We start from the raw sequence: 14,415 nt of genomic DNA, 5'->3' as shown, positions 1-14,415 counted from the left end.
GGGGGGGCTGCTGCAGCGTTGAATGCGCTCTTAACCTCGCGTAAAATGCCTCGTCTCGTGACCTGTAGGGGGCAGCGTCCTGCAGGTTTTTTTTTTCGTTCCTCCCTGATTAGTAATTTGCCCGTTCTCTGCGTCAGCTCATTAACCACCTGGGAGGAGCTCGGGCTGCAGAAAGAGAGAACACCAGAGAAGTCAGACGACTGTTTCCGGAGAACGCTTCACGACGGGAGGAACAAAGGAGGGCCGCCGCTCACTGGCTCCTTTTTTTGCAGAGCACTGATATGTTATCGGGGGATCCAAGTTTGCTGTTCCTATCACAGTCAGATATGCTTAGTCTTTGAAGCGCTCTCTTTTTTTATTTGTTTGTTGGTTTGTCCCACACAAACCAACCCTTGTGCAAGTTTGTGGGATTAACGTAACGTGATCACAGTCCTCTGATAAGCTGCAGAAATATGAAATGTCAGGTGGTCCCTTTGCTGCAGAGTGCCCTTTCATTTCAGGTAGTCATTATCTTTGAGCTGAGAGGCACGTGGTGCAGCTGCATACAGAAAGCCTAAATTGATGCTTTGAGTGGGTATCTTTGATTAGGTCGGATTTTGCTCAACCATGCATGCACAATTCTCTGCAGCATAATCCGGTCACATTTAAAATACTATTATAATTAAGCTAGCATTCCTTTAAGGATATTTGCTGATTTGTATGCCAGAGTGTAAATCAAAGATCTGGTGTAATCTGTTATGTCTTAAACTACGTGATGAGGTTACGTCTCAGCTACTACCACACCAAGTTTTAGCCCATTGTCTGCAAATTTGACTGAGTCATTTTTCACAGTCATTTTTGTGTTTACAAAGGTTGATTAGCTGTGGTGGTCATGGTGAAAGGGGTTGACTCAAAATGGCAATCAGGTGTAGATGTAAATCCATTGATTACTTTCTGAGAGTTTCATTAAAATCCGTCCAATGGTTCATGAGATATTTTGCTAACAGACAGACAAAGTTGACTCCAACAGTCAATGCCTGAGTTTTAATCAAAGAGCTGATGCAATGTGTAGCATTTAAGTGATGGGATTACTCTCAGCTCCCACCACACCAAATTTTAGCCCAAATTTTGTAAAATTAACTGAGTTATAGACATTTTTGTCCTTTCTAAAGTCAGTTGACTGTGGCGGCCATTTTGAATTGGGTTGTCTCCAAAAGTTAATCAGTTGTAGAGGTACATCCAGGTAAATCTGTCCTGCGGTTCATTAGATATTTCGCTGACAGACACAGGGACACATGCTATTACATTATCGTGTGCCTTTCGTGGCTCAGGGTGATTAAAAGAACGAAGATTCTGACAAATCGTGAACATTAAAGTTATGGAAAATATCCTGGTGTTTGGTTTCAGGTTGAACACTTCCATTAGTTACCGCCTCCGTATCACAGCATTTCGTTTGTGCTCAGAAAAGGCTGCGGTTACACTTCCTGCACATGAACTGCTTCCAAGATATGTATTTTATTTCTACATTTGCTCCTCTTTTCCACTAATGCTGTCCTTGCCCCTCACACACACACACACAGCTGGTGTGTGTGTGTGTGTGTGTATTAGCCGGGGCTGAGCAGCAGAGGATGTGAGCTCCTTCAGGCTGTGAGTCATGGAGAAGGAGCGCCGGCCTCCTGTAGACAGCATCTGACTGAACAATGGCTCCGGCTTCCTCGTTCAGCTAAGCACCTCCCTCTGCCTCCTCTTCCTCCTCTGCCTCCTCTTCCTCCTCTGCCTCCTCTTCCTCCTCTGCCTCCACAACGCTGGCGCTTCATGGCGCCCCGTCCTTCCTTCCTTTAACAAAAACAGAAATCCTCGCGGGGCTCTCTGATCGACATGAGAGGCCATCGACTTTGAAGCTTGTGTCGCTGTTAAAGGAGCAGTCTTGTCTTTTTTTTAAAGTAATGTTTAGTTAAATAGTATTCGACAGTTAGTACTTTATGACCGGTGATACCAGTCAGAGGGCAAGTCTTCAATCATGCCTAGCCAAACAAGTGTCTGTTTCTGTTATCGTGTGCCAGGCTACATTAGCTCACATTCATCTTCCAAACTTTCACACCACATCGATTGTTAGGCTTGTTCCTGTTTTCTCAACCAAACATGTGGATGTATACATGCTGAGCTTAGTTAATCTACTGTAGACAGTTTAAGCTTAATAGACAGCTAGTTTTAATCAGAGGGCCCACAGCGACCAATCACAGCTGCATTATTTCATCAGGTGAGTGTGTCTTATTAGTCCAGTCTAGTGAAACAATTCAACATTAACTCTTGGTCAGAGGTTCACATGACATGGAGGTTATTTAATTTTTGTTTGTCAAGTGTCATTGGTTTGGTAATTTGTTGACGGTCCCTAAGCGAACCATCGTGTTTAGGAGGGGGGAGCACCTGAGTGTGGGCTGACTGACATCTCACTGCCAGAACCGGAGTCAAACGGCAGCGTTACGCACTTGCTGGTGTTTGCCTGTTTTGGAGTTTGCGTTTGCACCTGCGGGTCGCCGTCCTCTTCCTCCCCGACACGAGACGATACGGAGGCCAGCGCGTTCTCCCACAGACCGAGGGCGGGGAGGATGTTCCTCCTCCCCCCTCCTCCAGGCACGCTGACAGGAGTTCATCGGCAATTACATCTGCAGTGGCGTTTTTCTCCAGTCGGCTACACATCTGGGCCTCCTCCTCACACACTCACACACACACACGCACGTTCAGCATATGTGTAGGTTTAGAGGAAGAGGAGGAAACCAATGGCATGAAAGGCCTTCTGCCCATACTAAATATAAGTCAGGCAGGGTTTGCCAAAAGCACCGCTTTCTTTTTTTCCCCTTGTGTTCGTCTGTTCTAAATTAAAGTCTGTCCACAAAGCTGCTGCTGCAGAGGCTGAGGCTGAGGCTGCACTGCCTCCCAGGGGGCCTGCAGACACACGCAGGCTTTTTAAAGCAGCCACACACACACACACACTGTCTTCTTCAATGTGTGCGACGCTGCTTTAAGCATCATTAGTTGTTTGGTGATAATGTTTTGCCCGTGGGTTTGAACGCAAAATATCTCGTGAACCACGTGGACAGACTTGGATGGAACCCTCAGTAAGTAACTGTCCGATGCACACCTACAGCCGATTAACTTTTGGGAGTCAGCCTGATTCAAGATGGCTGCCAAAACAGCCAAATAACTCTGACATTTTTACAGATTTTGGTCTTATACCTGGTGTGGTGGCAGATGAAATCAATCCCAACACTCTTAAATGCTACGCAATGTAACAGATCTCAAATTAAAACTTTTGCATTAACTGTTGGGAGTCAACCCTGTCTGTCTGTTAGCAAAATATCTTGTGAACCACTGGACGGATTTTAATGCAACTTTCAGAGAGTAGTGCACAACTGATTAACCTTTGAAGTTATTCCTATTTATGATGAGAAGTTATGGTAATCAGTCTTAGCCGACACAATAACAGCTATAACTCTGTCAGTTTTACAGATACTGAGCTAAAATTGGATGTTGTAGTAGCTGAGAGTAATCCTCAACACATACTCTGAGCGCTAACAAATTGAGTGAGACTTTGCATAATTGCTTGACGTCCAACATAGTTATTTTCAAGGTTTGACCAAAAAATGCATTTTTTTTTTTTTTTTTCAAAAAATGTTTGGCCTTTAATTACGCGATTGGATTTAACACGGCGTTGCTGCATTACAGAAAATTAACTCGCATAGCTCCAAATCCACGACGAGGCTGACACACTTCTCGGATTCCCTAAATTCCCACTCTCGGCAAACACGCGAACGCCTCTCAGCGGGGATAAAGCATGAATGGAGGAGAAATTGGACTCGGCCCTGATTGTTCTCCCTGCGGCACGGCGGGCAGGCCGGCTGCGTCCCGCTGCTCCGTCCTCTGTCCGTCTGTCTTTCTTCTTTCTTCCACGGGGAGGACAAACAGCTTCACTCCACCTGCCGGCAGAATCGCAGCGTGTCTCCCAGCATCCTCCTTGCCTGCAGGTCTCAGCCATTAGGCGTTATCACAGGTTTCCATTTATTTATTTATTTATTTATTTTTGACGAGCCCCACGCTGACGCGGCGGCTGGGTGGTACCGAGCGCAGCTGCTGCCCACCCTGCCGTCTCTCAGCCAGGGACGGCTATATTTAATCTGTCTCCCCGCGTTCAAGGAAGTCAGCACATATCCATGCAGTCGCTCGAGTCCTGTCAAACGATGCCGAGAAGCAAAAAAATAAATAAAATAACAAAAAGGTTGTAAAACCTAATAAGGGCCGTAAATTTCTGAAACATAAATGGAATTAAAAGGAAGTAGAAAGAAGTCTAAAAGTTAAATAAATAAATAAATAAATAAATCAGCAGCCACATGAAAAATAGGAGAGATTTTAGAGCATGTGTACACTCAGGTCTATGCTGGTGTCACAGTGCCCCCTGCTGGTCGTTGCATTGAACTGCAGTGATGTTTCTTACAGTCAGCTGGACCTTTTTTTTTCTACTCACAACTTTTTCAAATGTCTTTTCAGTGACATAATTTATTCAAAAAAGATTGGGTTTAATCGTCTTATATTAATAATTTTTTTAAAATTGTCTCATTTGTTTACAGTACTTTTAAGCTTAGCCGCAGATCTTTATTTACGTTTGACAGAAACATGGTGAAAACAGGAGGCCATGTCTAAATCTACTCCCATCCTGTCTGTGTGGTCAAACAAGATCAAGATCTATAGAATCCGTGCTCCTGACAGTGGTAAAATTAGTGTAATTTATTTGTCATTTTCTGTGTATTAAAATATATAACGAAACAATCAGCAGCCATATTGCTTTGGAAATGGAGGTGCTGCCTTTTTCTTTTTTGAATATATGGTAAAGCACGATCTTCCCGATGGCAGGAGGATAAACAGCTTAAAGGTGGGCTGAGGGGGATCTTTCACTTTGGGGCTTTTTTTTTTTTGCATCTCTTCTTAAAAATAGACTCTAAGGAGGAGAGTGAGACCTCCCCCGTGGTTCGCACTGCCATTCTCACCACACGTTGCGGGGTTTTCCTGTCATTCACTCTGCAGCTGCCGTACCAGGAAGTGATGCATCTTGTCAGGATGCTCTCAATATGTCCCCGGTATAAAAATAAATTTAAAAAAAAACAAGCAGTGAGGAGGAAGAGGGGAATTATACACTTCAGATTCCAGAGAAAGTGTATCCTCTGCTGGGCTTTCTTTAACACCTGTGTGTTGTTGCGTTAGTTCTTTAGTTTTCCTGACGTTAGGAGATGGATTGTTGTACTCACACCAGCTCGCTAACTGCTCCACTTCGGCTCGGTAAAAGTAGCACCACACCGACTGCAGCGTCTGTTGGCAACAAATTGAAAATGGCGTCCGCGAGAGAGAGCTTACAAACTGCCTCAAAAACGTTCGCAGGGTGTTCTGAGTTGTGCTTGCGTGAGTCGCAGGGCCTCACTCTCGTGTCGTTGGAAATCCGCACGTGTTCGAAAAAGATTAAAAAATATATACAAGGAGGCAAATTTTTCTCTTTAAAATAGTCACAAAGTCATTGCAGGGATTTAGAGCCCGTCTTAAACTTTTCTCAATTTAGTTTTTGGAACTCCAGAACTTTATGCCTGCTAATCTGTAAACAATCTCCTGCCTGGCAAATTTCACCAGAAGTTTCAGCAAACGCGTCGTTCAGTGAGATTCCAAGTGAAAATGTGTACTTTTTTTCCCCCCAGCAGTTGCAGCCCAGTGTGATACAACCATTACTACTGTTGTGTCAACGACAAATTTAGTGTTTTGTGCTGAGTTTAGCAGAACAGTTGTGTGCCGGCAGAGTGAAACGCAAAGGACTGAATACACACCCTGGAGGAACTCTGGTGCTCAGAACAATGGAGCTATTCAGATCCCTAGACTCGAGTTCAAGTTCTTCTTATTCTTATACGAACCTTCATGTCGCAGCCGCTCCTGTTTCTTATTGTTCCGCAGATCAAACCGCAGTGAATTATTAAACCTTTTATCCAAATCTGATCTCCATGTGTTTCTGTTTCTGACCAACAGGATCCTGGACTTCCGCCGGGTCCCTCCTGTCGCTGGCAGGCTGGTCAACATGACGAAGGAGATCAGAGATGTCACGCGAGACAAAAAGCTCTGGAGGACCTTCTTCATCTCACCAGGTAGACCAGGGAATCGCCCTCACCCGCCGGAAAAACGGGTGTAGATTTCTGCTGATATTTGCCGCAGCCAGAGAACTTAGATGCACTGCTGAAATATGCATCGGTTCTAGTCTTTTTTTTTCCTCATTTGTAGTTTGAAAAAAGAAACAAAAGAAATAAAACAGCAGTGATGGATTTTTGTGCCAAAAGTCCCAATCTATTTCTGCGTCCTACAAAAAATGAAAACCCAGCAAAACAAAGAGCCGTTGAGCTGAATATCTGGGGTATTCATTTCGGGAAATTAGTTTTATCAGGGGACTTTACCTTGTGCCACAGCGCCGCAATTAATTAGCAATGCGGGTCGACTTTATATAACGTACACGTGGCGAATTCTCCCGGGATTAAGGCTACTGGCAGTCTCAGCAGTTGATGCAGGTCAGTGAATGTCCCCTGGCGGCTTCAGCCGTGCGCAACGTGGACGTATGTGGAGCGAATGTCAAAGGATTTAAAGGAGTGGAACTCCAAGATGGCACGTTACCGCATGTAACTTAAAGGTCTGGCATTCCTTGAGTTAAAAAAATCCCCCGATATTGAGAAATGATAGAGTTGCAGCCATTTTGGTCAGTTCTTCAAAATAGGAATATGTGCAAATCTGCTAGCACTCCAAGTATACATTGTGGATGACTCTCAGCTACTACCACACCAAGGTTTAGCTCAATATCTGTAAAACTGATTGAGTTAGAGCCCTGTTTGTGTCTGTTAAGGTTGCTTAGCTGTGGCGGCCATCTTGAATTGGGTTGACTCCGAAAGTTAATCAGTTGTAGACGTACATCCAGTGATTACTTGACGAGAGTTTCATAAAAATTACTGCTTTGGTTCAAGAGATATTTTGCTAACAGACAGGGTTGACGCCACAAACAGACGCCGGCACGGGCAAAAACATGACCGTCCGTCTTTCAGCGTCGGGTGATAATCTCCTAACAAGCAAAGCGGTGATATCTGCCTTTTCTCTGATCAACAGCCAACAACGTGTGCTTCTACGGCGAGTGCTCGTACTACTGCTCCACAGAGCACGCTCTGTGTGGGAAACCCGACCAGATCGAAGGATCCCTGGCCGCCTTCCTCCCCGACCTGGCCCTTGCCAAGCGCAAGACCTGGAGGAACCCGTGGAGGCGCTCCTACCACAAGCGCAAGAAGGCGGAGTAAGCGCTGCGCGCCACAGGCCGAGCTAACGGAAATTGGTGTCCTTTCTCGTTAATTTCTAACTCAAACCTTCCTCAGGTGGGAGGTGGATCCCGACTACTGTGAGGAGGTCAAGCAGACGCCGCCATACGACAGCGGGAGGAGGCTGCTGGACATCATGGACATGACCGTCTTTGACTTCCTCATGGGTACGTTTTGTATTTGGGGCGTTCAAACCTTCATCGTCCAAGATCATGTTAACAGCACACGTCACGCATCGTGATAATAAAGCGTCTGCTTCTTGGTACTTCTTGCTGATTTTATTTACGTTTGTGTCTGGAATCCCTCACAGGAAACATGGATCGCCACCATTATGAGACGTTTGAAAAGTTTGGAAACGAGACCTTCATCATCCATCTGGACAACGGCAGAGGGTGAGCTGAGAGAGACGTTTTCTTCCGCTCATTGAGGGCATGAATCTTATCTTGTTTGTTTGAACTGGAACTGGTTCGAACAATGACACGGCATACAGCTTCTGTGGGTTTTCATCAGCGTTCAGGTCAGGGTTTTGAGAAGGCTGTGCCAGCAGCTTAGCGTACCCCCCCACTCCTCTCGAAAACTAAGAAGTCAAAGAATTTCAAGGTAGCCTTTGTCCATCACTGTTCCATCCGGCACCACAGCATGATGCCTCCACCACTGTGTTCGACAGCTGGTACGGTTTTTCTGAGGAGGAGTTAAACCTCACCTCCGGACGTACTTCTTGTCGTTGCGGCCAAAAGCTCAGTCTTTGTCTTGTCCGGCTTGTCCATCGAGCTTGACGGCGTCCCTTTCGGAGCCAACTCTGACCCGACTCTTGTTTTCGAAAAATCATCAAAACTGTATGTGGTACAATCGTTCAACCCAGGGAAAAGAACATTTGGAATAAATTATTACAAGCCTCAAATAGTACAAACTTTTGCACACAGCTGTTTATATAACACATGTAGGTATCATGAACATAATGCTAAAAATCGGCTTCAAATTAAAGAACAAAACTTCACTTCTGCTTCTTGTTTTCCAGCTTTGGAAAGCACTCCCATGATGAGATTTCCATCCTGGTGCCTCTGATTCAGTGCTGCAGGTAAGGCCTCTGATTCAGAAAGAAGAAAGTCAACCAGAGGCCACCAGCGGTTACGAGTTTGACCCGAACTGCAAACCGTTTCTTCGTACTTGCCTCCGTCTTGTCCACCTGACGCGCATTTTCCCCACCTGCAGGGTCAGGAAGTCGACCCACCTGCGTCTGCAGCTGCTGGCCAAGGAGGAGTACAAGCTGTCTGCGCTGATGGCAGAATCCATGGAGAGGGACCGTCTCACTCCCGTCCTCATCCAGCCACACCTGGACGCCATGGACCGACGTCTGCGCCTGGTCAGTCACTTTTGTTTTAGAGCTCGTGGCCAGTAAAGGACAACACAGACCCACAAAACCACATCTACATCTGAGAGTCTGCCTGATTCAAGATGGCCACCTTAGCCAGCACAAAAACGGCTCTAGCTCAGACAGCTTTACAGGCAACGAGCTGAGATTTAGCGTGGCAGCAGCCGAGAGTCGTCCTCAACACTGACTAGGGCACAGAAGTTTACATGATCGCCCGCTTGTCTGGGACAGTAAGTGAAACCTCCACTGATCATTTAGGGTGGAAGTAGGAGGTTTTAACACAGAGTTTGCGGTTTCCCAATATAAATTTTAAATACGAAGGGAAATCATGAATATATGGTTTTAAAACCAACCAGCTGATGAAGTGTTGACACATCTAAGAAAAGCGCTCTCAGTCTGAAGCTCTAAGTCTCTCTGGAGGAGTTTTAAAGATCTGCTTCGTGTCAGTATTTAGTTTGATGGATTTTCAGTTTTTCACCAAAGCTGTGAAGCTCTAATTTGACGAATCTCCAGTAAATGTTGATTTCTTGCTGTAGGAGCCACCTTTCAGGATCACTCTTACTTTTATAAGTGTTGACGACGACCCAGAAGGTGTTCAATCCAAGACCGAATTCTAGACTTTGTCCTCAACTTGTTGTGGTTTTAAGATTTACAGACGACAAGAGGTTTTTATTCTGGTTTCGGCCGAACCGAGTCCTGTTTTCTTTTTTGGTCAGGTTAGTTAGCTAGCAGAAAACACTTACCGTGTCCCGTCTTGTCCCGTCCGCAGGTGCTAAAGGTTTTGTCTGAGTGCATCGAGAAGGAGGGTTACGGCTACGTGGTGGAGGACGACCTCCAAGAGCACCAGGGACCGGGCCACGCCCACGTCGGCCCCAGACAGAGGTAGCCAGGGTGGGGGCGCGGCCGGCCTGGATTGAGGCTGACTCTCTGGAGGAAGGACTCCGGACTGATCTGAATCCAGTCGTTTTCTCCTCAGAGCGCAGACGGTCTGTGCTGAACTTCACCCGAGGAAAGTCCCCCCCCCACACACACACACACACACACCCCAACCAACCACCCACCCCACCATCACCACCGCCCGCCTGGGGTGATGGAAACTGCGCTGGACGGGACGGGACTTTTACCAAATCGTGCGGCGGCGCCGGAGCCGTGCGGACGGATCCGGGAGACCGGACAGGACCGAACCGCCGCTTACCACCTTAAAAGAAAACAAAAAAAAACCCGACCCAACCCTGACCGTAACGTAGGATAGCGTCACCGCCGACGACCCGCCACAGCAGCTGGACAGGACCCTGCTGTCGGATTCAGTGAACTCTGAGGGCCTTTTCACGAGCCTCCTGAACTGAATCGACTCATTGTTAGCAATGCAAGAAGGCAGAGTTGGATCAAAATAATGTTGTTGTTTTGTTTTTTTAAATGTCCTGTTGCATAGTTTCTTTTAAAATGTTCTTTCTGCTGAGCTGTTTGGATTTCTTGATGGAGATGTTTTTTTGTTGATCGGAGTGCAGGTTTACTCCTGGATAATTTAATTTTGTTTGTTTTTTTCTTCCCTAATCTGTTAGATGTCCTCGGAAGAAAAGCGAGAAAGAGAGAGAGTATTTATTACAATTTGTATTTATTGTTCGAAAACGAGCGCTAATCACAATCTTCTGTCACTTCACCCGAAATGCTGTTCATCCTCGGAGGCGCGCTTCCTCGCTTGTCCACAAGAGGGCGAACCGAGCTCATGACACCATCCAAACCTGTAAAGAAACAACACAAGAAACTGACCAATGAATTTCCATTTATGTTTACAATATTTAATCTTTTTTTGTTTGTTTGTTTTGTTTGTATGTTTTCCTTCAGCGCTACAAACAGGGGGTCACCGAAAGCCAAAATGTGACGCGAATCATTTTTCCACATTAATTTCTTTGTAATGTATTTGATGTCCGAGACATTGCTGTTGTGGAAGAGCTTTATTTTTAAGGATGTATATTTCATTCCTCGCCAAGCGGCCGGCAGCCGATGGCGTCGGTGAGTCAGCCGCCGGGCTGAAAGTTTAATATATACAGTAGGAAAAATCTAGTGCCTGTGCAATGATAGAAATACTTGAATGTCTGGTTTCATAGCGGAGAGGGTGCGAGCTCTAGATGTAAAGATAGCAGATGTCTTCATGCGTGTACGTGCCGACTTCATGGGTTTTTTTTTCTAAAGGAGTTTTGTTCGACGCCTTTGAGTTCCTGTAGTCCTGTCTGTGTCAGTTCCTTCACAGGCGTGTAAGGGGAATCCACGAGCAACCAAAATGCTTCTTTTTGTTTTTCTTTTAATTGTTTGGCTAATTGTTTCTGTGGGTTTTTTAATTTTTTTAAATTTTTTTTTCAATTTTGTGTTACTTTGCAACATGGTAACAGTGCAATAAAACAGAATAAGCATTGTGTCGGTGTTGTCTCTGTGCTCCGGAAAGCGGGGGAGAGTAAAAGAAAAGAGCCGAGTTAAAAGAATAAAAGGTAGGCACAAGATGAACTTGCACAGGACAGATTTTTGGAAAAAGAACAGACACAAACTCGCTTTCTAGACAACTGGGGGGGGGAGATTTAGGGAACTGAAAAGAGAAGATTGGGCTTGTAAACTGGGTGTTTAAAGTTCCTGTGAATATAAAGTGTGTGTGTCTGTTAGGAAAGTATCTCCTGCCCCGATGGACGGATTGTAATGAAACTTTCAGCAAGTGATTATTGGATGCTCCTCTGCAGCTGATTTAATGTCGGAGTCAACTCAATTCAAGATGGCTGCCATGGCCAACCGACCTTGGAAAGACAAAAGCTGCTACAGCTTGGTCAGTTCTGCAGACATTGAGCTAAAAGTTGGCGTGGTCGTAGCTGAGACTCATCCCCAACTCATATTCCAGCCACTGACTGATGGTGCGAGGTTTCTGTTTCAAACTTTGCCATTAACCGAGCGTCAGCGCCGTCTGTCTGTTAGCAGAATATCTCGTGAACCACTGGACGTATTTTAACGAAACCCTCAGAACTCAGTGACTGGATGCACGTCTGTAACTGATCGACTTTTGGCATTAATTCAATTCAAGATGGCCACCACAGCTAGTGAACCTTATGAAACACAAAAATAGCTGCAGCACAGTCAGTTTTGCAGATGTTGAGCTAAATTTTCATGTAGAAGTAGCTGAGATTAATATATTATACTGTAACTTGGTCATTTCTCCACAGAGGATGATTTGAGTCTAAAACCAGGGCACAAAAAGCTGCAATCCATCATTCTAATTCCAGGCCTTTTACTTTATACAGTATGCTGCTTCCATAGAGCCAGGCTTTACTGTCATCTTTAAAGTGGTCTTAAATAATATTTCTTAGTTTTTTTTCTAAAGATACTACAAAATTATAGTCTTTTGTAATACAATTCTGTTTTTTTCACGTAGTTTCAGTCCAGGTTTAAGCCCTTGACCTCTGACCTTTGAGTCATTCAGGCATAAAAATCTTCCTAAACTCGAAGGATGAACATTTTGACACAGGATAGAAAACTTAAAAAAAACTTTACACTTTAGTCCAGCAGCCTGTCACACAGACACTTCTAATTTTGAGACATAAAGTAGCATTGTAGCACCAAAAAAGTGCTATTAACTGACAACTTAGCTATTATTTATTAAATGCTATTTCTGTATTTATCAAACGTTTGCTTTTTGTACTTTTTGTACGTGTAATAGTACTCCTAGCTCAGCACAAAAGTGGAAAGATGGCTGAACGGTGACAAAAAAGGGGGGGAAAATGGCCGTCAGATCTGTGTTTACAGTTCTCAGGGCTCTGTTGTGTTTTGATAACCTTTCCTCACAGAACAGCCCCCGGAAAAAGCTCCATGGCTGGTTTACATAAATACACACACACACGCACGCACACACAGTGAGGCAGACAGAGCGACGGATGGAGGAAGTGGTGTCGTCTGAGACAGCCATCAGAGGGGACAGAGAGGGGGACAGAGAGGACAAACTGTAATCGCTGCAGCCGGCCGCAGACGGCCCTCCAGAGGAAGCCTCGTCATGGGAGCGAGCTGCGAGGCGCTTATCAGATCTGAGCTCGGCCCCGTACAGGGGACCACCCCCCACCCTCTCCTGGTCATGGCTGCAGCTTTGCATGAATCTGCTTTTGTCTCATTCGGAGACAAGCTCACACCATTTGTAGAAAAAACATCACGAGGGGTATGCTCAGACTCACCTCAGAGCTGACGGGTTTTTCATGTGAAGCATAATTGGCAGAGATACGCTGCATCGCCAAAAGTATTCACCCACCAATCCAAACCACTGAATTCAGGTGTTCACAATCCTGCAGGTTTTTCTTGTTTCTCTGCTCCAACACACCTGATTTGAATCAATGGGTGATTAACAGGCTTCTGCAGAACATGAACAGGTGATTTAACCACTGAATCAGGTGTGTTGGAGCAGAGAAACAAGGAAAACATGCAGGATGGTGGCCCTCGAGGACCAGGATTGGAGACCACTGACCTATGCCATAAGTCCAGTTGGGAAATTTCTTCACTTCTAAATATTCCACAGTCATCTGTTAGTGGTATAACAAAATGGAAGTGATTGGGAACGACAGCAAGTTGACCAAGAAGTGGTAGGTCATGTCAAACCACAGAGTCGGTTCAGTTGGTGCCCAGAGGTCACCAACGTTCTGCAGAGTCAGACCTCCAAACTTCCTGTGGCCTTCAGATTAGCTGAGGAACAGTTTGTAGAGATCTTCATGGAAGAAGCTGCATCCAAGCCTTCCATCACCAGGTGTAAAACATCAGATACAGTGGAGTAAAATACACCGCCACTGGACTCTAGAGCAGCGGAGACGTGTCCTCTGGAGGGACAAGTCACGCTTCTCTGGACGAGTCTGGGTTTGGCTGCTGCCAGGAGAACGGTTCTTGTCTGACTGCATTGTGCCAAGTGTAAAGTTTGGTGGAGGGAGGATCATGGTGTGGGCTTGTTTTTCAGGAGTTAGTTTCAGTGAAAGGAACTCGTAATGCTGCAGCCGACCAAGACATTTTGGATAATTTAATTTTCTCAACTTTGTGGGAACAGTTTGGTGATGGTCCCTTCCTGTTCCAGGGCACAAAGCAAGGTCCATAAAGGCATGGATGATGGAGTTTGGTGTGGGAGAACTTGACTGTTCTGCACAGAGTCCTGACCTCAACCTGACAGAACACCTTTGGGATGAATTAGAGCAGAGACTGTGAGCCTGCAGCTTTAGAAACCAAAGCACACCCTGCGTCCAGCAGGGGCAGCAGTGGGGTGGGGTGGGGGGCCACACACCGAGGCCCCACAGACCTCAGGCTGTTTTCCCCGGCCCCTGTGGCCCCACGGGAGAACCTCCGATTGCCCCGTTATGAGCCCTTGAAAATACACATCCCCCCTTCTCCCCCATCCCCAGTTTTATAGACACGGAAACAATTTGCGGCCATTATGGAGCATTATAGATAGCATCTACAAAACTTCCTGTTGTTGACTAAACGTCTGCCAGAGTGGACACGCACACGCACACACACACACACCCTAAAGAGTTAACTGAGAGAAAAAGAAAACAAAGATGCAAAGAGTTTTGTTTATTGATTCGGAGTTAGCTGTTTTAGCTGCACTTACAGAGATTAGGCTATAAATAGAGGCGAAATAAAACCCTGTGTGTTCAGAGGACCACCCAGAGTCCTGCTGGG

At 45.7% G+C, this 14,415-nt stretch overlaps 1 protein-coding gene and 1 long non-coding RNA gene across 2 annotated transcripts in view; one reads left to right on the top strand and one right to left on the bottom strand.

Annotated features, from left to right (window-relative positions):
- fam20cb (FAM20C golgi associated secretory pathway kinase b) overlaps positions 1-11,144 on the top strand; it is a 73,835-nt gene extending 62,691 nt beyond the window's left edge. Inside the window, exons 5-11 of the mRNA XM_017418525.3 lie at positions 6,040-6,155; positions 7,156-7,336; positions 7,416-7,525; positions 7,669-7,750; positions 8,377-8,436; positions 8,571-8,721; positions 9,500-11,144. Of these exons, the coding sequence (XP_017274014.1) occupies positions 6,040-6,155; positions 7,156-7,336; positions 7,416-7,525; positions 7,669-7,750; positions 8,377-8,436; positions 8,571-8,721; positions 9,500-9,616 (817 nt within the window). The 3' untranslated portion in view covers positions 9,617-11,144. The remainder of the gene's footprint in view (positions 1-6,039; positions 6,156-7,155; positions 7,337-7,415; positions 7,526-7,668; positions 7,751-8,376; positions 8,437-8,570; positions 8,722-9,499) is intronic.
- On the bottom strand, positions 10,232-13,002 carry LOC119617873. The gene is made up of 2 exons (XR_005234312.1): positions 12,933-13,002; positions 10,232-10,472 (listed from the first exon to the last, which is right to left on the bottom strand). It is a non-coding gene; the product is annotated as an uncharacterized LOC119617873 (long non-coding RNA).
- Positions 13,003-14,415: the final 1,413 nt, after the last annotated feature.

This window comes from Kryptolebias marmoratus, linkage group LG17 (genome assembly GCF_001649575.2).
Source record: "Kryptolebias marmoratus isolate JLee-2015 linkage group LG17, ASM164957v2, whole genome shotgun sequence".
In the NCBI taxonomy this organism is placed as follows: Eukaryota; Metazoa; Chordata; class Actinopteri; order Cyprinodontiformes; family Rivulidae; genus Kryptolebias; species Kryptolebias marmoratus.
Note: the sequence above shows the minus strand (reverse complement) of the source record. Positions and strands in the feature narration are given on the sequence as shown.